At 44.4% G+C, this 25,205-nt stretch overlaps 1 protein-coding gene across 4 annotated transcripts in view; it reads left to right on the top strand.

The window, feature by feature from the left end:
* The window catches only part of Trit1 (tRNA isopentenyltransferase 1), a 44,072-nt gene that overhangs the window by 10,904 nt on the left and 7,963 nt on the right, over positions 1-25,205 (top strand). For 3 of the 4 annotated variants that reach the window (XM_087904645.1, XM_087904646.1, XM_087904648.1), the window contains 4 exons: positions 16,764-16,906; positions 21,441-21,537; positions 22,225-22,370; positions 24,783-24,925. In XM_087904645.1, coding sequence (XP_087760771.1) covers positions 16,764-16,906; positions 21,441-21,537; positions 22,225-22,370; positions 24,783-24,925 — 529 coding nt within the window. Of the gene's footprint in view, positions 1-8,559; positions 8,766-16,763; positions 16,907-21,440; positions 21,538-22,224; positions 22,371-24,782; positions 24,926-25,205 lie in introns of those variants that run through there. The other variant, XM_087904647.1, reaches the window with a different exon arrangement.

Genomic DNA, 25,205 nt, shown 5'->3' with positions numbered 1-25,205 from the left:
ACACTGGCCTAGCATGAGCACGGAACTCTGGGTTCCTTCCCCAGGACCACAGTAAACCAGGCATGGTGGCACATGCCTGTAGCCCCACCACTCTAGAGGTGGAGACAAGAATCAGGAGTGCCAGGTCAGCCTTGACTACTGAGTGAGTCTGAGGCCAGCCTGGGCTATATGAGATCTTGTTTTCGAAAGGAAAATATATAATACCTGTAATATATTTACTTTTTAATGAAATTTATAATGTGAAAAGTAGTCTTAGCAATTATTTCTGTGGGAACTAAAGTTACCAACTACAATACTGTGTAGTTTTATTTTAGTCACAGAATTTAATAGTAAGCTCCTTTTGCTTTCACTTGAGTGCGTGTGTGAGAGAGAGCCCAAGTGTGCAAACATGCGTGCAAGTGCATATGCTGGTCTTGAACTGTTATCCTCCTGCTTCAGCTTCCCAAATACTGCTATTACCAGCGTACATCGCCACATTTAGTCCCCACTCCCCATCCCGATTTAGTTGTGGTGGACATTTGTAATTGATGGATGCTGCAGTCTATAGTTACGGTATTTGTGTGTGTGGTGATGGGTCATACATGTGCCATGGCAGTCCTGTGAAGTCAGACTCATTTCTCATCCTTTACTTCCCTTCACAAGAGACTTTGCTTGGTCTGCCAAGAAGGCTGGCCTCCCTGGACTGTGAGCTTGGCCTGTCTCCACTTTTCCTCCCACAGCAGGAGTGCTGGGACACAGTGCACTGCAGGCATCCAGCTTTTCATGTGGGCTCTGAGCAGATCAAAGCGCCTGAAGAACTGTCAGGCTTGTGGGGCAAATAGTTTTACCTGCCAAGCCCTCTGCCCAGCCTTGGTGGAAGGAGAACACTGACTTAGAAAAGTTGTTTTTTTTTGTTGTTGTTTGTTTTTGTTTTGTTTTGTTTTGTTTTTTCGAGACAGGGTTTCTCTGTAGCTTTGGAGCCTGCCTTGGAACTAGCACTTGTAGACCAAGCTGGCCATGAGCTCACAGAGATCCTCCTGCCTCTGCCTCCCTAGTGCTGGGATTAAAGGCGTGCGCCACCACTGTCCGGCAGGAAAGTTTTTTTTGGCCTCCACACAGGCATCATGGTATGGGCCCCTAAATAAATTTAAAGTTACTTTAATAAAAAATTCTAGGGGGCTGGAGAGATGGCTCAGTGGTTAAGGGCATTGACTGTTTTTCCAGAGGTCCTGAGTTCAGTTCCCAGCAACCAACCACATGGTTGCTCACAACCATCTGTAATGAGATCGGGCGCCCTCTTCTGACTTGTATACACTGTATGCATGATAAATAAATTTCTAAAGAAGCCATTCTAGTGCTTCCGAAAGTGGTATCTAACTTCAGTTTTCATGTATAGTTCCCTAATGATTTCCGATGGTTTTGTTGACCTTTTCCCCAGGGTTAGGGATGGAACCTATGCTAGGTTAGCAGTCTAGCACTTAACTACAAACACCAGCCCCGCCCCAAACTCTGAAAAAGTTGCTAACTTTTCCTGCCCAATACAGGGGAGACTTATGATCTCATCTATGCCAGGCAAGTGCTGTGCCATGGGGCTGTAGCCCCTCGCTTGTTTGCTTGTTTACTTATTATTTATTTTTCTTCCTAGTTTGTTTGTTTTTAATTTGAGCCAGGGTCTCTGTATGTAGTTTAGGCTATGTTTAACTAACTGTGTAGCCCATACTGGTCCCAGAGTTGTAGGTATCTTCCTGTATCAGTCTGCTAGTGCTGTACTTAGCATGGACCTTTGTCGGCAGCTTCTGGCTGCTTATTTTTCAATTTTTTTTTTGTCTTTTGTTGTTGATCTGCATGTATCACATTATATTTCTTTCAAGAAAGTTTGTATCTATGCTTTGTGTCTCCTTGCCACTGCCCTCTGATAATCCTGTATTATATTATCTATCCTTTGTTCTTGTCAGTCTGGTAAACAAGTAGCCTGCCTGCCTTCTCCCTCGTCCTCCTCCTTTTTCTAGTGGCAGCAGTTGCCTTTTCAAGGGTATATGGATTGGCCATTTGTGTGTGTGGTTTTTTTTAAAGATTTTTTATTTATTATTTATACAGGGTTATTCCTGCATGTATCCTACAGTACAGAACAGGACACTAGATCTTATTACAGATGGTTGTGAGCCACCATGTGGTTGCTGGGAATTGAACTCAGGACCTCTGGCAGAGCAGCCAGTGCTCTTTACCTCTGAGCCATCTCTCCAGCCCCTGGGCATTTGTGTTTTTCTCCTTTTGAATTTTCTGTTCTCAGTCGCTGTGTTCACTTCTTTATAATGATTTTCATTTGTATGTTTGTTAGGTCATACATTATCTTAGTGTTTAAAGCCCCTTTTGTTATTGGAGCTGTTAGGGCCCTAATACTTGGGTTTAGCCTCCTGTCTTTGTTTTTTGAGATAGTCTTACTGTGAAGCCTGGAACACTCAATGTAGACCAGGCTGACCTCAAACTCAACAGAGATCCTTCTGCCTCTGCTTCCCTAGTACTGAGATTAGAGTGTCTGCCACCACTGCCTGGTGCCTGACACTCATCTTTAATAGACCAGTTAAACAGACAAGCATAGTGAACAGCAGGGCAAGCGGATTTATGCAATGTGACCACAATGGGAAGAGGAACAGATAAAGAATAGGATCCAGTGACCTCCCCCCCCCCCCATCCGCACCTGTATTCTAGTCTCGGCTCCAGCCTCGCCTGCAGGCGGCCTGACACAGTGTTGGAACTCTGTGGAACTCTGAAATGTCTTCCTCGGAATACTGTTTCTCATCTTTGGTACTAGGGTTCAGCCAAGTTCCTCATCTGGTGATACTAGTGTTCAGCCTTTTCCTTCTCCCAGCACGGGATTCCTGGGGAAATTCCAGTTCCTTGGGGATCAGTATTTGAATAGTCTGATAGCCAAAAGAAGGACACTGGGGTCTGTTTGGAATAGCCTCATTCCTGGGCCATAGAGTTGCTGCCCAACCCAAGGACCACACGGTGGGAGAGAAACCACCCTCTGCACTTGTCCTGCCTCCCAACACTTTTAGGCCAGTTACCCTTTTAGCTCCAGTAAATTGTGGTTCTTTTCTTTCAAATACTTGCCAGGGGGCTCACCTCCAAGAGCCAAGGAAAATCATGTTTAATCACCAGTAATTAAATATATTAAATATAATGCCATGCAGTTAATGTAGTACTTACCGTCTGCTGGCACTGTTCTAAACACTACATATATTAGCTAATTATCAGACTACTCAGTGAAGAATGTAGATGTGTTCATTAGCTTCACTTTACCGATGAGGAAACTTAAGGCAGAATAAAAATTAGATGCTTAACCTTCCAGTTGAAGGCTCCAGATGGGTAAGCTGCCTGAATTTAAAGCTAACAGCCTGCTCCTTTATACGGTATACACAGCTGCCTTCTCTAACTCAGACACACACTTCCAGATAGTTTAGTTGCTCAGAAATCACTGACTACAACGTCAGAAGTAGGTCACCAGACCTGGCCTGAGCATCTCTGTCTGCATATGAACCGTTTAGCATAACTGCAGCTGCATTTAAAAAAAAGATTTATTTTTAATTATATGTACTTGTGTATGCATGAATGTATGTACTGGCATCTGAGTGCAGATGCCCGTGAAGGCCAGAAGAGAGTGTTGGATCCTGTGGAACTGGAGTTACAGGTAGTTGTGGGCTGTTTATTATAGATGCTGGGAAATGAATTTGGATCCTCTGCTAGAGCAGTGCTTGCTCTTAACGACTGAGCAAGCCCATCAGCTGAATTTTGCTAAATAAAGCTAAAAGACCCACTTGCCATGATTCTGTAGCACACTCATTCTTTGTAACCAAGAGAAGCTGCAAATTTGGGACTGGAGAGATGACTCAGCAGTTAAGATCACTGTCTGCTCTTCCAGAGGATCTGTGTTCAATTCCCAGCACCCACGTGGTGGCTCACAGCTGTCTGACTCCAGTTCTGGAGAATCTGACACCTTCATACCAATGCACATAAAATAAGGTAAATTATTAAAAGAGAGAGAGAGAAGTTGTAAATTTAAAAAGCTAACCTTTGAAGAAAGTGACGTTAGCGGGGTGAGATCAGCCCTTTCGCTGTCGAGCATCTGCTTAGTTGAATTTGATAAAAGGAAAACCAGTTTTTAGGTGGACCTGCCACCCTGTAATCTCAGTATTGGTGACTTCCATACAAGAGGATAGCCACCAGCTGGAGGATGATGGCCTGACCCACGGAGAGAGTACCAGGTCAGTAACGACTGTATAGTGGGACCCTAGCTTATAAAACAAACACATTTTTCTAGTGCCAGTATTCTTGAAAAGAATTTTTCTTCCTTTCATCTGCCTATGTTCAACCCCCACCCCCACCCCAGCCCATCCCCTGAAATTTGGACTGTTGAAGTGGTTAGGTATGAGAAACACGGGGCTCCCGGGGAGAGAGTGAGCTGGCCAACGCACAAGCTGATTTGTGTAGATCAGGAATTACAGCAACATGGCTGCAAAAACAGTGTTGTAACCTGGGGCTCCAGGATGTATTGTGACTTCTGCACAGAAAGATGGAAGCAGGGAGATGAAACTTCTGAAGTCGTATATAGTAAGTTCTGTGATGGTGGGAGATGAGGGTTCTGTGGGAGCAAAGAGGGGAGGTGGGGAGGCCCTGAGGATAGCTCAGCTCTCACAGCAACATGGTTTGAAGGAGTTTGGGGCTGGATGGAATCTGATTCTCTTTTTAGAAAAATGTGATGTTGACCTCTGTTGGAGAGGTTATACTTTGAAGATCATAATCAGCGAGGCAGCTAATAGAATAATCTAGCACAATCATGTAGATCAGTTTGTAATGACAGTAGGAAATAACGATGGTGGTAAGTGTTCAGATTTTTATTGCATTTAATTTTTGTGTGTTTATATATATGTATGAGTGTGTGGGTATTCTTGTGCCATGGTGTGCATGTGGAGGTCAGAGGACGCCTGGCTAGAAGTCTTTTTTCTCTTTTTATCTTGTTGGTTCCAGGATTCAAAGACAAGTTGTCAGGCTTGGTGGCAAACATCTCTTCTCACCAAGCCGTCTCACTGTCCTGTTGAGGTCATTTTTAAAATTATCATGAGTTGGGTATGGCAGTGCATGACTTTAATCCCCGCACTTAGAAGGCAGAGGCACATGAATCTCTGTAAGTTTGAGGCCAGCTTGGTCTGCATAGAATTGTCCAGGACAGCCAGGACTACACAGTGAGACCCTGTCTCAAAAAATAAATAAGTAGCTGGGCGGTGGTGGCACACACCTTTTATCCCAGCAGGCAGAGGCAGGCAAATCTCTATGAGTTCAAGGCTAGCCTGGTCTGCAAACTGAGTTACAGAACAGCTAGGACTGTTACACAGAGAAACCATGCCTCGAAAAATAACAAACAAACAAACAAATAATTTAAAAACTGGTATGGGCAAAAGTTGAGGTAGATAGGGAATGTGAGGAGAAATAGAGGTACCAGGAACCCTTTAAGGTTTTTGATTTATTACCTAGGTGGTTTACTCAAACACGAGGAGATAAGCAGCTCATTTTGCGGTACATCAGATTTCAGGTACCTGTTTGGGGGCGAGGATGGTGATGGAGGACAACTGCCTCTAAGGAAGGCTGTACTCCGAGTGCTTTTGTTATGTGAATCATTTCATTGCGACAGGAACTCTTAGAGGTTAGGGTTAAGGTTACCCTACTTTGTAAGTGGAGAGTCTGGGGCACAATGGTTAAGTAACGGGGCTCGTCTAGTGAGTGGTGAAGCCCGAGCCTTGTCAGGCATTCAGAGTCCTATGCTGTTGAGCACTGCAGGCAACTTTCACTGAGATGGAAATGTCCGCTTCCGTGGACAGGCTTGGGAATTGTCAGCACAAAAACAGTTGTAGAAGCCATGGTATCCAGAGAGTTTGTGGGTAGGCTGGCACATGCCATGAAGACTGCGCTTGTCGATAGTGTGCCCGTGGTAGGCATTGTTGATCACTGGTCAGTAAAGGAGACTGAGGAAGGGCTAGTGAGGGGAGAAGAAAACCTGGAGAGAGCGGTGCTGTGGGAGCCCAGAGGAGCACAGCTTCTGAATTGGAGCGTTCAGCAGTAGTGTATTGCTGCTTTTCCAGAACTTGTTTTGGAAGTTGAGTGAGCAGTGTTGCATTTGGCAGGCAGGTTCCTTGTGACTTCAGTGACATTCACAGAGCACTTGAAGGTGGAGCCAGTGAGAAAGAAGGGTGGTGGTGCTTGTATTGGTCTGTAAACCGAGATGGTGGTTTTCTAGGTAGGAAAGAATGTGATTGGAGGACCGCAGGATCTAATGTGGGGAGGGAGGGAAATGAAGTCATAACAGGCCAATGACTTGGAAGTAAAGAGCCAACTTAGGGAGAAGCCTCTCCTCTTACTGTAGATGCTATACTGTGGTGTCCTAAGCCAGCCAGCTCAGTCGGAACTCCAGTCTGCCTAGGGCCAGGGCATTGTTGGTACCACAGTCATGGGTGCACCCTGCAGGATGGCAGCCTTAGGGGATTCGAGCTTTAAATGGATCCCTCATGATCTGGGAAGAGATTCTCGGGGATTTACTGGACAGGATCTCCCTTTCAGGGCCTGTTGACATTGGGGCAGATAATGCTTGATGAAGGGGTCAAAGGACTCTTCTGTTTATCATGATTTATTTATCTTTTCAGTATAACTGGTCCACAGGCAGTAAGTAGTAGCGCTCTTTCTCCTACAGTTTTGACAGCCGCTGTGTTTGCAGGCGACCACCAAGTGTCCCCTGGTGGACAGAATGGCTTCCAGTTGGCAGTTACTATTTCCTAGTTAATCTGGCTTCCTTCACTTCTGTTGTAGTATCCCCACCCTTGTTAGCATCTTTGGGCACTCCAGCTCTGTTGATTTAGAGAGGTCAATTTTCTTAAGCTTTCTGGCCTAATTTTTCCTGGAAAAATTTCGCTCTGGAAATAAAGCATCAAACAGGGAAGACAGAAATGTATTCCCCTATAAAGTTCAGTTCAGTGTTAAATGTTTGATTTTGTTGTTTTGTTTAGTTTCCTTAACAGGGTTTCTCTGTATTGCCCTGGCTGTCCTTGAACTGGCTCTACAGACCAGGCTGGCCTTGAACTCACAGAGTCCACTTGCCGCTGCCTCCTGCATGCTGGGATTAAAAAGGTGCGACAGTACTGCCTGGCTTAATGTTCAGTGGTTTTGAACATTAGTGGTATTTAGGGACTACTACATTGCACAAACTTTAATATCTCAGGAACTGTAAAACCTGTCAATTATGTGTGTATGCTTACGTACACGCATACCTCGGGCAGGTGCCTGTGATATTCACGTCGTGGCTAGTCGTAGGCACAGTTCTTCTCCATCACTCTCTGCCTTTTCCTTTCTCGTCTGAGTCTCTCCCTGAACCCGGTCCTTTCTTTCTTGGCTAGGCTGGAAACTAGTGAGCTGCAGGGATCCTGTTGTTGCCCTCGTTAGAGCAGGATCCTCATGGTTATAGAGCAAGTGCGCTAGCTGTGGAGTCATCTCTCTAGCCCTAAACATTTTATTTATTTTTGAAACACCTTACTCTTTAGCCCAGGTTGCCCTAGACTTCCCTGTGTAGTCCAGGCTAGTCTTGAGCTCATAGCAGTCCTCATGTCTTAGCCTCCCAAGATTTTTTTTTTTTAAATTAAGCTAATTTTAGTGTGTGCCTAGGCTGGCTTCCAACTCAAGATCCCTCTACCTCTATTTCCTAAGTACTAGGATTGTAGGTGTGCACTATTTTAACCAGCTTTTATCAATGCTTATATTGCTTGCTCTGTTGTTACAGGTTTTTGTATCTTGCAAAGCATCACTAATTTGGCCTCAATGAGAACAGGATCTTTTTTTTTTTTTTTCTAAGGGAGCATTAGGCATTTTGGGCGAGCATTGGACCACTAACTACATTCTCTCAATTTTGCTTTTCTTTTCCTTCCTTCCTTCCTTCTTTCCTTCCTTCCTTCTTTCCTTCCCAGTTTTATTTTGATGTGGAGTCTTTAAGTTGTCAAGGTTGATCGTGGACATGTAGTCATCCTGCCTCAGCCTCCCAAATGTAGTTGAGATCACAGCAGGTTCCACCATGCCCAGCAGAAACTCGTAACCTTGTTTGCAGGCCTAGCATCTGACAGAATACCCGAGGGGTAATGGGCTCTTAGTAAATGTATGCTGGGACAAGTCAGGTTAGATAATTGACTGACTTAAACCTCTGATTTTAAATTGTTTTAAAAACATTTTTAAACCTTTATTTAGCGTACACCCATGCATGTTTGTGTGTACCACAAAGTATGTAGGTGACGGGACAACCCACAGGAGCCAGTTCTCTCCTTCCTCCACGTGGGTCCTAGTGACTGAACTCAGGTCATCAGGCAACAAGCACCCTTACCTGCTGAACCGTCTCTCTTCCTTAAACTCTAAATTCTGAGAACATTGTAGACATCACAGAGAAACCCACACTATACTATCATAACTGGCATGTTCCATCACTCTCAGTTATGTACTGCTGGGAGTAACTCATGACCTCATTTGTGCTGGGCCACCATTCTGCCAGCCCATCTCCCTCAGCCACTTCTGTGTGATCCTGTCACAAGTTCCCTTGGGAGCAGGGGAATGGAGCCGAGTGACTTGTTGTCTTTGAAAGATTTCTTTTTAGCTCTTTCAGCTTCCAGACTAACTGTTCTGAGAAGCACACTGAAGCCAATGGGAACTGTATATGAGGGTGCATGCAAAGCATTCAGCTGCACGTCTACTGCGACCTGGTAAGAGAGTGTGCTAAACATGAAAAATAAATAAATGATAAAATTCTAAGCATGACTGTGGCATTTGAGATACGGGTGTCACTTAAATCCGGGCCCTAAAATAACACTTTACAAATGATTTTACCTAGGTTTTGTTATTATTTTATTTTTCTTTCTATTTTTCTCTCTCTGCGGTACCAAGGATTGAACCTAGGTTGTGCTAGACAAGTGCTTGCTCCCCATTGAGCTATGTATGCCTTCAGCTCCCTTTAGGTGTACCTGAATATTATCTTTAATGCAAATGGGTAGGTGCTTATTCTTGTGATTTTACTGTTTATTTATTTTTACAGGAATGCCTGTTTTGCCTGCAGGCCTGTCTGCGTATAACATGGATGCAGTGCCCACAGAGGCCAGGAGAGGGTGTCAGATTCCCCCGGTTCTGGAATTACAGGCAGTTGTGAGCCACCTGAGTGAGTGCTAGGATTTGAACTCAGGACTTTTGCAAGAACATCATGTGCTTGGGACTGGAGAGATGGCTCAACTGTTAAGACCACTGGCTGCTCTTCAGAGGTCCTGAGTTCAATTCCCAGCACCTACGTGGTGGCTCATGACCATCTACAACGGGATCTGATGCCCTCTTCTGACAAGCAGGTGTACATGTGGAGTACTCATACATAAAATTAAGTAAAGAAGAAGAAAAAAAAGAACATCATGTGCTCTTAACCACCAAGCTGATCATCCAACCCGCTGTTTTTGCTTAGCTTTGCAAGCTGATTTTAACAGACAAAAAATAAACTAGGTGGTAATGGTGCATACCTTTAATCCCAGCACTCGAGAGGCAGAGGCAGAGGCAGAGGCAGGTGGATCTCTGTGAGTTTGAGGCCAGCCTGGTCCATGAAGTGAGTTCCAGGACAGCCAGAATTGTTACACAGAGAAACTCTGTTCAAAAAACCAAAAAAAAAAAAAAAAAAAAAAAAAAGAAAGAAAGAAAGAAAAGGGAAAAAAAAAACCCAAAACAACATATTACTTGTATCCGTAAAGCTCAACAAATTGTCAAAGGGAAAAAAATGAGATATTATCAGCTCTCTGAGTGGCTCTGATATTCTCTGCTTTCACACCGTGCCTCACAGCTGTCGTCAGTGCTTTTCTTTTCTGAAATGGCGTGAGACACACACATATAAACCTAGCACTTGGGAGGTAGAGGCAGGAGGATTTGAAGTTCAAGGTTAGCCTCAGCTACAAGGTGAATTTGAGTTTAACCTGCGCTGCATGAGATCCTGTCTCCAACAATAAAAATTAAAAGTAATAAATTCAGAATAAATATACATAGCTCTGTGTATTTAGCCTGCATTTTCCATGGATACATGTGCACATGCCGTGGCGTGCATATGGAGGCCGGAGGACAACTGGCACGGTTTAGCGGTGGGTTCTGGGGGTCAAACTCAATGGCAGGTTTGGTGGCAAGTGCCTTTCCCTGCTAAGTCATCCCTCAGTTAAACACAAGTTTGCTTTCTGTCTGCTGCAGTTCCTGTGTGAGTAGAGTCATGTTCATGGGCCTCAGAAGCTTGTGCCCTTTCGGGCTGGTGTATTTCACTCACAGTCATTTGTCTTCGAGGCTTGTCTTTGTTTTAACACAAATCATAGTTTCTTCTTTCTTTTCAAGGCTGTATAATATCCTATCTTAGGGTGTATAATATACTCCATTATGTGTTTCCATTCACCTGTTCGTGGGTATTTGGTGTCGCTTCTACTTTTTGGCTTTGGCTTTGGAGAATAATGTGCTGTTATGAACATGGTTACATAAATATGTGTTCAATACCCTGCTTTCATTATTTTGGATATAAACTCAAAGGAAATTTGCTGTGCCATGTAATAGTTCTATTTTATTTTTTGAGGAACTTCCACATTATTATTCTAGCTCTACCCATTAAAAAAGTTTTTTTGTTTTTGTTTTTGTTTTTGTTTTTTGGAGACAGGGTTTCTTTGTAGCTTTGGAGCCTGTCCTGGAACTCACTTTTGTAGATCAGGCTGGCCTCAAACTCACAGAGCTCTGCCTGCCTCTGCCTCCTGAGTGCTGGGGTTAAGGGCGTGCATCACCACTGCCCCCACTTAAAAATGATTTTAAAGATTTTTTTAATGTGTCTGTCTGTCTGCGTGTGTGTATGTGTACCATGAGTGTGTCTAGTGCCAGAGGAAGTCAGAAGAAGGCATTGGATCCCCTGGATCTGTAACCACAGTAACAGTTATGAGCTGCTCTGTGGCTCTTGAGAATTGGAGCCAGATCGTTTCCAAGAGCAACAAGTGCCCTTAACTGCAGGGCGATCTCTTCAGCCCCTGACTCTACCACGTTTGTTTTCTCATAGTCTATATCGGTCCATCAGGTTTTACTTGTAGAGTAAAACTACAAAGCTACCAAAAACGTGGTTTAGCAAGTATAACAGGGCCAGAGAGAAGGACTCATGGGAGCAGACACTTTGTTCAGACTCTTTATTGAGAGCTGAAGGAGCCCTTCAGTGGAGGACAGAGGGTATTTGAGGCAGGAGGTACCTGGGGTGAGTCTAGAGAGACAGCCGAGCTGAACTGAAAACCTGAGGCTCGGGCAGTAGGGCTCGCCCTTACCTCCACTCCCCTGCTCCTGTACATCTCAGGCCCCACGAACGCAGAAAATTTGTGTTGCTAGTCCCCCAGAGCAGGGAGGGGAAGAACTGTTAGGCCTCAGAGATAAACCATTGGCAGGTCACAGAATGCTGAAGGCCACAGCTGCCCCTGCAGCTGTCTTGGTTGGCTCTGGCATGGTCTGGGGTTGCCTGTAGGTTGTCTGTCAGCCTGTGCAGGATGAGGTCATAAATCAGAGAACTCTGATCTCTCCATGAGTCACATGTGCCCTTCATGCTCGTCACTTTGATGCAGCGATGCCAAGGAAAGTAGGCTAGAGCATGGGCCGCTCAGCTTCATGGTGGCCTTGCAGGCAGTGGGCTGAGAGCCTGTTGCATGTCCCTGAAGGCAGTTCAACTTCTTCTGTATGGGGATCGTAAAGCTCAGCTATCTGGGCTCCTGCCATCTTCTCCTGGCTTTCAGGGTCAGGTCAGAGAACCATAGGACCCTTTTGTGGTTATTTCTTCCTCCCTTCTCCTCTTCCTCCTTATTTAATTTTTGAGACAGGGTCTCATAATGTAGTCTTGGCTGACCTGGACCTCATGCATAGATCAGGCTACATTTAAAGGCGCATGTTACCACACCTGGCTCATTTTTGTGTTTTGAGGCAGGATCTTGCTCTGTAGGGCTGGCCTAAACCACTTCTTGAGTGCCATGATTATAGTTGTGAACTACATGCCTGACCTCAGATATCTTACAACTCATCATGAGAGATTTTTCCATGGAGGCTTTTAAGGGGAAATACTCCATGTTTTGTTATCAATATTTTCTTCTACTTGGCAGACAGATGGCATCAAGAAGGACAAGGCAGGTGTTTGAGAGACAAGCTGTCTTGCAGCTGTCTGATTTTGTGGTCGGTGCTGACAAACTCCTAGCTGCCATCACTGTCATTGCCTAGGAATTTGGGGCTGCTGCTGTACTGGCTATGAGGGCACAGAAGTGTCCCTTGTGGCCAGGTCTGGACTGTGGCAGAGCCCAGAGGCTAAGCGATGCCTTGAATGTGAAGGCCTTTGGGGCCTGGTGGATACAGGCAGAGTCCTTGCAGTAGGAGAGGATGCTTTCCAGGGTCTTCTGTATGCTGTCTTCAGTCTGAAGGGGAATCTGGGTACGGAGACTGGCAGTGTTGAGTAGAAAAAGGCCATATTGGTCTCAGCCTTCCTTATTGCTGAGAAGGTGTGGTAGAGCTTCAGGGAGAAATCGATGGCAGCCTCCTCTGTGTCACCTCCAGTGAATGACGTCCGGAGTCTGAGAGTGACAGGTGCTCTGCAGAGGGAGTGGCTGAGAAGTGGGAGGAGACTCCACAGGGAGGTGGATAGCTGGCTAGGCATGGTGGGTGAAGGGTTAAATGGTGGGTTCATCAGTAGTACAGCTGTTATTTTGCTGGTTGAGTTGGTTGTCAAATTGGTTGTTGTCCAGATGACAGATTCCATGATGTGGTCAAGAGGCAGACCCCTGAGGTACTCCCTTTGCTCTCTTCTAGCCCACACTGGATGAAACTGGCCCTGAGCCGACTATTTCTAACCAGCAGGAGCTGATATACAGTAGGGAAGGGTCTGTAAAGTCAGCCTAGAGGCCAAGGTAATGTTAGTGATGTCAGCCAGGAACTGCAGAGTCAGCCCAGAGCCTGAGAGCTTCGCCCTGTTCTGGGGTGTATATACTGTTTAAATTTCTAAGTGTCCCAAAAGTTTCAGTTTCTTTACATCCTTCTTAGCATTTGCTTTTCTGTACTGTTTTTTCTTCTTTCCCTCTTTCTCTTTTTGTAATTTTGTTGTTGTTGTTGTTGTTATTGTTGTGTTTCAAGATGGGGTTTATCTGTGTAATAGCCCTGGCTGTTCTGGAACTCAATTTGTAGATCAGGCTGGCACCGAACTCAGAGAGATTACCTGCTTCTGTTTCCTAAGTGTTGGGATTAAAGGTGTGTCCACCACCGCCCAACCTCATTTTTAATTGTTTCTTGTGGTGCTAAGATTCTAATTTAGAAAGTCTTTCCTTTGCTAGGCAAGTGCCCTTCACTAAGTTACACTTCCAGCTTTGCCTGATGCTTTAAACAAACAAACAAACAAATAAATAAGCTGGGCATGATGGCACAGACCTGAAATACCAGCACATGGAGGGCAGAGGCAGGTGATCTGTGAGTTTAAGGCCAGCCTGGTCTACAGAGCAAGATCCAGACTAGCCAGAGCTGCTCAGTGAAACCTTGACTGAGATTTAACTAATATGAGATAAGGTGTAAACTGGCCTGAAACTATCTTGTTTCAGATTTATTTATTTAGTTAGTTAGTTGTTTTTGTTCAGATTTATTTATTTATTTATGTACTTAGTTAGTTGTTGTTTTTGTTCTTCGAGACAGGTTTTCTCTGTGTAGCCTTGGCTGTCCTGGAACTCGCTTAGTAGACCAGGCTGACCTCGAACTCACAGAGATCTGCCTTGAGTTTCTGACCCTCCTGCCTCCACCTTCAGAGTGTGGAGATTACAACAAGCATGGGCCACTATATGTTTCTCCGGCACACTGCAGTGTACGGCTGTGACTGAGCCCGGGACTTTGTGCCTTCCAGCTCTATTTCAGATTTGCTCTTTTAGTGTGGGGGTTGGTGTACAGGCCATGGCTTTCATGTGAAGGTCAGAGATGGAAGATGGGGATCAAATTCAGGCTGTTATCAGGCTTGGTGGCAAGTGGCTTTACCCACTCACTGAGTGTCCTGTTCTCCTACCTCTACCCTCCAATATAAGACTGTTCCCTAGTATACATGTAAGCACACACACACACACACACACACACACACACACACACACACACATTCAGACACACAGAAAGAGAGACTTTGACAGAGACAGAAATATACAGAGAGATGCAGACACAGAGACAGAGAGATGGAGACCAAAAGTAGTAGGTTAAATTCCCATGCCTGTCACCTAGCTTTAGTTTGGACAGCTTGGCCGGTGTTGCCGGTCTACCCTTCCCTCATTCCTGCAGTGTGCATTTTTAGTTGCATAGAGTCACACAGTGATGTGTAGGTCAACCTCCAGAAACTAGGTGTAGAACACTGCAATGTGGTTATTTTGACATTGTAGCAGACCTAGTCTGTAGTCGTGTATTCTGTGATTGTCACATAAGAAGCCTAGTGACTCAGACTTGAAGTGACAGGTGTCCTTTAGTTTTGTTGCTTTTTTTAAAAAATTTGTTTATTTATACTTTATGTACATTGGTGTTTTGCCACGAGTGTTGGGTCTCCTGGAACTAGAATTACAGGCAATTGTGAGCTGCCATGTGGTTGCTGGGAATTGAACCCAGGTCCTCTGGAAGAGCAGTCAGTACTCTTAACTACTGAGCCATCTCCCCAGCCCCTAGTTTTATTGCTTTGAGATAGGAGCTCTTGGTGCAGTACAGACTGGCTTTGAACTTGTAATTCTTGTATCTCAGCCTCTCCAGTGCTGGGATTACAAGTGAGTGCCACCACCTTCATTCAGCTCATCATATTTTATGTCCTGTCCTGATTAATCTGATGCTGTAGTAGACAAAGGATTAACAAATCGCTTAAAGATGACAATTTGGGGGGGGGGGCTAGTTCCAGGCTCGTTCCAGGACAGCTAGGACTGCTACACAGGGAAACCCCCCCCCCGTAAAAAATTACTTTTTTATAAGTTATGGATTTTTAATTATAGTTTTTAACTCTATGACTACAAGTTAAACTATGAGTTCATTTTTCTTGATATTTCTGGCATTTGTAAATACTTTGAACTGCATGGTAGGCAGTTCTGTTTCTAGTTCCACAGGCCTATTGGGGTTCCTTTGGCTGGAGTTTGCTTTTCTGATTTTTTTGTTTGTTTTTGTTTCTTCGAGATAGCACTGGCTGTCCTTGAACTCTTCCTGTAGACTAGGCTGACCTTGAACTCTGAGATCTGCCTGCCTTTGCCTCCATAGTGCTGGGATAAAGGTGTACCCCACCACATCTGGCTGTGTTTACTTTTTCAAACTTGCCATCTTAAGGGCCTCTAGAACAGCGGTTCTCAACCTGTGGGTCATGACCCCTGAGGTTATCAAACAACCCTTTCACAGGGGCCACCTAAGACAATCTGCATATCAGATATTTACATTATGGTTCCTAACAGTAGCAAAGTTACAGCTATGAAGTAGCAACACACATAATTCTATGGTTGGGTCCCCACATTAGGGGTGCAGCGTTAGGAAAGGTGAGAAGCTGCCCTAGAAGATATTCCTCAAGGCAGGTCAGCCATGTGAGGGTTCGATAGAGAAGTGTGAACGGTGAGCGGACGACACAGATGGAGTGAGTGTGTGTCATCCCTCACAGTGCTTAGTGAGCACCAGGTGAAAACAAAGTGCATTCGATGTGGGTTAAACATGTTAGCCTCACAGCCCCCAGAGTTCGTGTTATTGTCTCCACTGCATTTAGGAGCGGTTGAGGTTGAAGTTAGTGCCTGTGTGCTCCAAGAACAAAAACTAGTAAGTGGCAGAGCCAGGGATTGATCTGAGGCAGCAGGGCGCCAGGGCTCCCTGGTAACCATAGCACTGTCCTCTAGCTGCTTGACACTTCTGTAAGTAAAGGGAAATGTGAGACAGAAAACGCCCTTAGCATCCTGTGGGCTCTGTGGAGCTTGCTATTTGTTGGTTCAGTGCTCCTTGTAGGATCAGTGATTACAGAGAGAACATTTCAGCCCAAACATTCCTGTTCTCAGACTAGTATTTTCAAATCTGGTCTCCATCGGAGACCTTGCGTTCAGACAAGGAACACTTGAAGTTTTTAGTTGAACTGGCAGATGAAGATGAAGATGAAGAGCTTGCACGTGGGCTGCCGCCCGTCATGTTTCGATGTGAGTGCTGCCCTGAGCACTCATTGAGCACAAGGCCATGGGGAGAATGCGTGTGTTTTATGTGTCTGCATAGACTGGACACTTCTTCATAAGATGGAACCTATCTTATATGAATCCTAAAAGCCTTTTAGAGCCCCTTAAATCCAAGAACTACTGAGCCTTTTGGAATAGAGTTATGAACAATGCAAAACATTCCCTTTTCTGGAGACCTGTGATAAGTAGAATAAATAAGGAAGCGGTTCGATTTGAGATGCTCAGGAGTGGAGTTCCCTCTCCTGGCATGGATTTACATACCTCCTTAATCTTTAAGCCAGGCTAACAACTACAGTGTGACAAGCAAACTAGCGCTCTGTTTTATTCTTTCTATGACTTAGCTTTTGTACCCCTGGCCCAGTTCCCAGATACAAGCTAGATCTGTTGCTTGGGGTCAGCCAAGGATTTAGCTGAAGGGAGAAATAGACAGTCACTTCTACTTATCAAGTGTGTATTTTGTGGAGGGCGATGACTTTCTCACATTCGCTTTCTTTCTCATAGGTCTACGAAGGGCTAGACATCATCACCAATAAGGTCTCTGCCCAGGAGCAGAAGATGTGCCAGCACCATATGATCAGCTTTGTGGACCCCCTTGTGACCAGCTACACCGTGGTGGACTTTAGGAACAGAGCAACTACACTGATATCCTTAAGGAGCTAGAGCGCCCAGGTTGGGTGGGCTTCTAGTGGTGCCTTCTACACGAGAGCACCCACTCTCAGAGGCAGCTTCCCTCGGGACTCATGAGCAATGCTGACTCAGGCTCCACTCCAGATCTGCTAAGTTAGAGTTTGCACTATCACAAGAGGTCTGCGTGGTCCTTTCTTTTAAAGTTTATTTACTATTGCATGTGTGTGCATATGTGTGCCATGTCTATGTGTGCCAGCCAGAGTACAACCTCCAGGAGTTCTGTCTCTCCTTTATCTTGTTGAGGCAAGGTCTCTGTTGTGTCTGCCACCCTGTGTACTCCAGGCTGTCTGACCTGTGATGAGCTTCCAAGTGACTCTCCCGCTTCTGTCTTCTATTTTGAAGTGTGCATGCTGGGATTATAGTTGCGTGCACCACATCTGGCTTTTTATGTGGTCCCCGGGGACCGAACTCAGGCATCAGGCTTGCTGGACATGTGCTTTTAGCTGGTGGGCCATTTCACCAGCCTACACCTGATTCCTAAGGATATTTACGAAAAAACATTTTATGACAGGGATTAGAAATATAAAGTCTGTTCTAACTCTAAACTTACCTCTTTTGGCCATGTTGTTTTTACTGGGTAAAGCACTTGCTCGCACCGCTGAGCCTCAGTTTCCTGCCTTCTCAGTGGAGAGACGAAGTTAGATCTGTGATGGCAGTGAAGTCGCTGAGAACTTGAAAGGTTGTTGAGTGGGAAGGACAGTCCTGGATAAGACTGAGAAAAGGAACTTGGGGATGGGGTTCACACCTATCATTTTAGCTCTAGGGGAAGCTGAGGCAGGAGGATTGTGCATTCAGTGCCAGCTTGGGATACATGGAGAGACCATCTCAAAAGCATAAAGACAAAATCAAAAATGAGTGATGTAAGAGGCCTATTTTGTATTTTAAAATTCAGATTATCTTTATTATTTGAACTTCCAGCTATTAAAACAAACATTGAAAAGTTATAGTAACCACTGGGGGGTGTAGCCAGCTGTCAGAGCGCTTGACCAGTATCAATGAATGAGGTCCTAAATTCAGTCCCCCATAATGGGGGGGAGGGGATCTTAAACCATTAAGTTGAGGGTGCATTGGCAATAACAATTATAAAATACTGGGTGAATTTGTAACACGAGCCGCTGAGAACGCAGCAGGTAAAAGCACTTGCCACGTAAATCTTATGACCGAAGTTGGGTCACCAGATCCCAGAGTAGAAGAGGAGAAAACTGATTCGCAACAGCGCACCACACAGAAGACATACCTAAACGTAGACACACACACACACACACACACACACACACACACACACACACACATACACACACACACAAGAAACAAAACCCATAACAGAATAGGAGATACAGTGTAGATTGAATTCAGTGTATGCATTTATCTTCCACATTTCAGAATGGTAAAGAATGAATGGTGTTAGCACCAGGGGAAGCAGAGGCAGGTGAATCTTTCTGAGTGGCATCAGCCTGGTCTACATAGAAAAACCTTGTCTCGAAAGAAAAGAATGAATAGAAATATAATTATTCTTAGCATGGTTGTTTTGGAAGAAAGTAAAATTAGGTCTTTTCATATGTTGTATTTCATAAAACATTAAAAATTTCAGATGAATTTTGGGGTCAAATATATATACACATGTTTATTTATAAAACTTGGAACAAATAGACCATACAATGTATTAAGTAGTTACTTGATTTTTGATTCTAAAGTATGGTTTGGTTTTCCCTCTGTTTTTATTTTTTTTCTTCTTTTTTTTGGGTTTTTTTTTTTTTTTTTTTTTTTTTTCAGACAGGGTTTCTCTGTATAGCCCAGGCTGCCCTGGAACTCGCTCTGTAGACCAGGCTGGACTCAGAGGAAAGCAAGAGGATCAGAAGTTCAAAGTCATGGCAGCATAGGGAGTTCTAGGCAAATCTGTGCTAGAAAGCTTGTCTCAAAACATAAAATAAGAAGACTTGTGAACTAGAACACCTAGGCATATGCTCTAGGGACACTCTTGGTCAGAAGATTTTTCTTAGATGTGCATCTCAGTTTTGCACTTAGTAGCAATAATCACCTGAATTCTCACTCTTAGAAGAATGTGCAAAGTTTGCTTTGCTCATAGAAGTTTTTTTTTTTTTTTTGCTTTTATTTTGTTATTTGGGGGGGGTTGATTATTTCTTTCAAGACAGTTTCTCTGTGTAGTCCTGGCTGTCCTGGAACTCACTCTGTAGAGCAGGCTGGCCTCAAACTCACAGAGATCCACCTGTCTCTGCCTCCCAAGTGCTGAAATTAAGGGCGTGGACCTCCATTACCTGGCATAGAAGTTCTTTGTAATAGTAAAAAATGAATAAATTGTAGCATCAGTCAATATGGAAGAATTTTATAAACAGTATAAATGTTGGAAATTATAGGCTACATGTCTGTTTTGCCACTGTTATTATAAAAGTTAAAAAGCAAAACTATGCTTGGTGTGGTGGTGTGCACCTGTAATCCCAGCACCTAGGAATGGAAGGTCAGGCCACTGACTACATAGCAATTTGAAACCAGCTTTGGACAAACAGAACACATAAACTTGGAGGAAAATATTTATAACATAAGAACAAGTAACTAGTGTTCTTAATACATGAGGGACTCTTGCGAATATGGAAATACTTCCAGGGCCTTGTCTGTAATTCATAGGAGCAAGTACAGATATGGTGATAAACATGGAAAAGGTTTGCCCTCCTTGCTGTAGGCATGCAAATCCAGACAATGAGGTAATGTTTTTGCCTTTCAAATGGACAGATTAAAATGCAGATAATAGGGGGCTAGAGAGATGGCTCAGCGTTAAGAGAACTGACTGCTCTTCCAGAGGACCTGGGTTCAATTCCTAGCACCTACTTGGCATCTCACAACTGTCTATAACTTCAGTTCTAGGGGATCATACACCCTCACACATATGTACACACAGGTAAAACACCAATGCACATAAAATAAAAAATTGCAGATAATAATTTCAGGTCTACCTACTTTGCAGGGCTGTTCTGTCAGATGACATAGTATATATGAAAGTCCTTTGACGATTAACACCTATCACCAAATATGAGGTCTTACTATAAGGTAACTGGATTGTTCATAAAGAACTGACGTAGTGAGTGTTTAAGCTTTCCAAGGACAGAAACAGCAGAGGATGACATCATCGGACCAACGCGAGGTTAGATTTGTGAAGTTTGCCTAAGAGCATAAAATCACAATGTCAGACTGAAAGTTCTTAACAAGCTCCAGAATCCCAGCACTCAAGAGTCCAGTGCAGGAAGATGGGGAGCTCAAAGCTAGCCCATCAGCAGGCTTGGTGGCAAGCACCATTATCTGCTCAGCCATCTTGCTAGCCCCTGTCTGTTTTTGAGGTAAGGTCTATGTAGCACTGGCTGGTCCTGTCCTTACTATGCAGCACAGGCTGGCCTTGACCTTAGGGAATTCTGCCTCAGCCTCTCAAGTTTTTTTTTTTCCTTGTTTCTGTTTTTAAATTTTAACAAAAGGTTTACTTTATTTTTTGTGTATAGATGCTTTGCCTTCATGTGTGTTTGTGCACCAAGGGCATGCCTGGTGCTAGTGGAGGACAGATGAGGGCATTGGATCTCTTAGAACTGGAGTTACAGATGGTTGTGAGCTGCCATGTGCGTATTAGAAACATCAAGCACTCTGAGCCACTGAGCTATCTCTCCAGCCTCCTCTTTTTTGTTTGTTTGTTTGGTTTTGTGGTTGTTGTTATTTTTTGAGACAAGGACTCATAGCCCAGGCTGACCCTGAACTTCTGACCCTCCCACCTCTTCCTGAGTGCTAGGATTACAGATGTGTGCTACCAAGTCCAGTTTATGTGGTGCTGGGAATTAAACCAAGGGCTTCTGCTAAGCAATCACTCTTGAGAACTGCATTCTCAGATGCTGCGTCTGGTTTATGCAAGTCCCTGAGGGTCTAGCTGAAAGTTATTCCATAAAGTTCAGGAAACACTGAAGACAGTGCCACTTCTTTTTGTTTCCTCCTTTTAACCCCAGCTCTCCAGAAGAGTGTGATTTCTTGTTTTGTTTTTCAATTATTAACCATTTTACATGTTGTATGACTGCTTTGCTTGCATAAGTCTGTGCACCACATGTGTGACTGGTGCCTGAGGAGGTCAGAAGAAGACGCTGGCTTCCCGGGGGCTGGAGTTGCAGATGGTTGGGAACCACACACGGGTGATGGGATTAAACCCAGTCCTCTGGAAGAGGAGCCGGTGCTCTTAACTGCTGAGCCATCTCTCCAGCCCCTCTGCCTGCCTCTCTCTCCCTCCCTTTCTTGTTTTCCGTTTTTGATGTGTGTGTGGTGTGTGTGTGTGCTTGTTAGTGTGAGTATGTGCATGTGTGTGTACATGTGCTCATAGCCATCCATGGGTGGAGGCCTGAGGTGTGCATCCACATGCTGGCCTTTGTGAATTCTTGCTACTCCTCTTCTTCCCACGTAAGTCAGGATTCTCTTATTGATATTAAATAATTTTCTTAATGTTTACATTGAAGATATTTTTGCTCGAAACAAAATTCCTATTGTTGTGGGAGGAACCAATTATTACATTGAGTCTCTGCTCTGGAAAGTTCTTGTGAATACCAAGGTAAGTCTAGTTCACGAGTAACTCACTAAAGGAGTGGTTCCCATTTTTCTCGTGCCAAATAATTTTAGTGGGAGGAAGGCTGACTCTTACCTGTTTCTTAGAGTCAGCAGCTGTAATTTTCCTACTTAATATTCTGAACAAATGCCACCTCCGTACGTGAGTGCAGTCCTCCAAGCTGGCCCGAGGGTAGTGCTTGTGTGTGGGAAAAAGGTTCTGCATGGATTAATTAGCACCCCGGTGTAAGTTAGTACTACATCAGTCTGACTCAGCATTTCCTGGCTGCCAGCACAGTGTGTATGTCAGAGATGTCCAACACTGACCTTTCTTATGGAGGTTCCACTGGGTAGGGCAAGGCTTTGCAAATGGCTGTGTGCTGGCAGTTCCGGTCAGTCTTCCTTGGGAAGGGTGCACTGCATTCCTGGATATGTTAAAGTAGACATGGTTGCTCAGGTAAAATAGTCAAGCAGGACCTCAGAGTGCTTCCCTGGGAGGGAGCCGCCATTCCTCACAGCACTTACACAGCATATTGGAATTTTTGGTTTATGATCTGTCCCTCGCTGGATGGTAAGATCTTCAGATCCATCTCTGCTTTTTATTTCTAAGGCTTAGCAAGATGCCTGACCCATTTATAGTCTCAGTGTTTATTGAATAGTTGGAATAGATTTATTCTAAACTTTCATGTACTAGCGCCAGGAGATGGGCATCGGGAAAGCGGCTGACCGGAAAGTAGAGCTTGAGAAGGAGGACAGCCGTGAACTCCATAAGCGGCTCAGCCAGGTAGACCCGGAGATGGCCGCCAAGCTACACCCACATGACAAACGCAAGGTGGCCAGGTAAGAAAGCCTGGGTCTTCCATTCCCTGGAATTCCTATAGAGCTGGGAGACCAGGGTGGTGGAGATTGGTTCGTTGTTCTGTCAATGGGCTTGGAGGTTCTAACTTAGGCCCCGTCACAGTCCAGCTCCCTCAATAAACAGTTGCACCCTACTTTGTTGTTACATTTTAAAGGCATAGTACAATATTGTTTTTCCCCAGGGCCTATGTAATCTTGCTTCATTTTCTATTTGATCTTTGCTTGTATAACAGTTTTCATATAAATTTTTCTGGCATGCAGTTCGTTTACATTGTGACTTGAGTTTCATAATTGATTGTGCAATGCTGAGTTGTGCCCAGCAGCTTTCTCAGTGGAGGTGGAGTTTATAAGCTGCCTTGTAGGTCGGCTCACCCGCACATGAAAACTTGGTTGTAGAGAAGAGAGATGGTGAATGAACCCTCACATACTTTTTTAGAGTTGTTTGGAATTGGAACTGCATATATTGCTCTATTTTTCTGCAGTGTTGGGAGCGGTTCCTGTGTTTGGCACAGGAGACCATCTAAGGATTCACTGTGTCGTGGCTACACATATCCCTTGTTATGCTAACGTAAAATATTCTATTCAAAAAAATTTTTTTTTTTCGAGACAGGGATTATCTGTGTATCCTTGGCTGTCCTGGAACTCACTTTGTACACCAGGCTGGCCTCGAACTCACAGAGATCCGCTTGCCTCTGCCTCCCGAGTGCTGGCATTAAAGGCATGTGTCACCACCGCCCAGCTTCAAAAGATTTAATACCAGTGTTTCTGATATTTTTTCATTATTCTGCCTTTGAAGAGCCATTTAAGAATACCCCCACCTCATTGCTCCCTATTCCAATGAAATTTTACATTAAAGGAAAAAGACCTTTCTCATACAGAGGTGTCCTTGGAGGGCCACATTCTATTCTAAGTGTTTTTATCCTCATTGAGGGACTTTTCATCCTGGTAGGAATGATATTCTAAGGGAAATGCTGCTTGTACTAAGTAGCCACTCTTTCTGTTGTTGAGATGGGATATTATGTAGTCCTGACTAACTTAGCTAAGGGTGGCCTTGACTCCTGCACTTCTTTTTTTTTTTTTAATTTATTTAACTTTATTTTATGTGCATTGGTATGAAGTATCATATCCCCTCTTGTGAGCTGCCATGTGGGTGCTGGAAATTGAACCCAGGTCCTCTGGAAGAACTGTCAGTGCTCTTAATCCTCTGAGCCATCTCTCCAGCCCCGACTCCTGCACTTCTTATAGTTGTATGACAGTACTTGGAATCGGACATCTGTCACCATGTTTGACTCCAAGTACTTTATTTCATTCCAATATTTCCATTTTATTTAAACTCTAGGGCATTAAAGTGAACCTTCCATTCCCAGTTCTGCACACTGGGACAAGAACTTGTCTTTGCTTTCCTCTCCATCCCTAATCAGATCTTATTTCTTACGGTGTTCCCTTGTACTGTTTGAGAACTGTGCCTCAGGAAGGGTCACTAGGCTCCAAGCAAGAGCTCCAGTGTCTCCCATAGGGAAGATAGAGACCTCTTATCATCTCTCTTGGGTAGAGTCTGTATTCTTCCTGTAAATAAGTGAGGTACTGTTAAGTTTTTCCTCATAGATGCTCTGAGTGGCCATGGGGATTGAAGTACAAGGGGTCTCACTCTGCTGTTGGGGTTTCAGGAAGCAGAAGTGGGTCAGGAAGGGAAAGATCACTTTCCAGCTGATAAATTGCAGTCACCTGAGTGGAGAGTGTGGCTTTGGGAGCTCAGTTACCTGGTGCTGTAATGTAACAGAACGCACACAGACATGGCCGTCAGCTTAAGAATGAGCGTGTGGGCTCTGTCTCCGGTAGTCTTTGTTCCAGGAGAGTGTACTGGATTAGCCAGGAGCATTCTTGATTAATTTTAGACATATTTAAAAAGAAAGTGGATGAGCTGGATGTACAGCATGCCTTGGCACTGTGGGAAAGGCACTCCAGCGAGACCAGACATGTTGGCTTGTACAGAGTGTCCCAAACAAGCTTTTACTGCTCACTTGAAAGTGAGTCTCCTTCTGTTTGTGTAGAGGAAACCTGTTATTTCTGAACCCGTTTAACTAATTCTAGAATGTGTTTTTAAAAGAACAGTGTTATTTCTCACCCAGAGTTTAGGGCCTTACTGAATAGCTGTAGGATTAGAATAGAGCTGGAATTTCTTGGTTTGGGAATTTATGCGTGAAGCTGACGAATGAAACTTAGGATGGCCTTGTGTCTTAGGATGTCTGCTTGCATTAGTGTCCCAGTGCTTGGAGTCAGGATCTATCACCACACCTGACTCCTTCCTGTGAGATAGTCCTTCTCTTTATTCCAGTTGAGAATGAATATTTCCTAATGGGTTCCCCACCCCACCTCCTTTCTTCAACAACTTAGGAGCTTGCAAGTATTTGAAGAAACAGGCATCTCTCACAGTGAATTTCTTCAGCGTCAACATGCAGAAGAAGGCGGTGGTCCTCTGGGAGGCCCTCTCAGGTTCCCTAACCCATGCATCCTCTGGCTTCATGCTGACCAGACAGGTAAAATATCTTCCGTCTGGAGTTCATCTGAGCTAAAACATAGACTACGAGGTTCTTGTGTATCTAGCTTAGAACCACGTGGCTGAAAATGAACACTAACGTATCTACTGGGTTTGTTGTGACAATCGTCCTGCCTTCACTTAGGCTCCGTACTGTTCCCGCAGGTGTTTTTGGAAAGGGTGGAGGAGAATGCTGGTTCTCAGACACCAGAGTAGGGTAGGATGAGAGGTACACAGTGGAAGAGACTGCTGTTTAGAGAAGGTTGGAAGATGAGTAAGGG

Source organism: Myodes glareolus, chromosome 3 (genome assembly GCF_982192425.1).
Source record: "Myodes glareolus chromosome 3, mMyoGla1.1, whole genome shotgun sequence".
Taxonomy (NCBI): domain Eukaryota; kingdom Metazoa; phylum Chordata; class Mammalia; order Rodentia; family Cricetidae; genus Myodes; species Myodes glareolus.
Note: the sequence above shows the minus strand (reverse complement) of the source record. Positions and strands in the feature narration are given on the sequence as shown.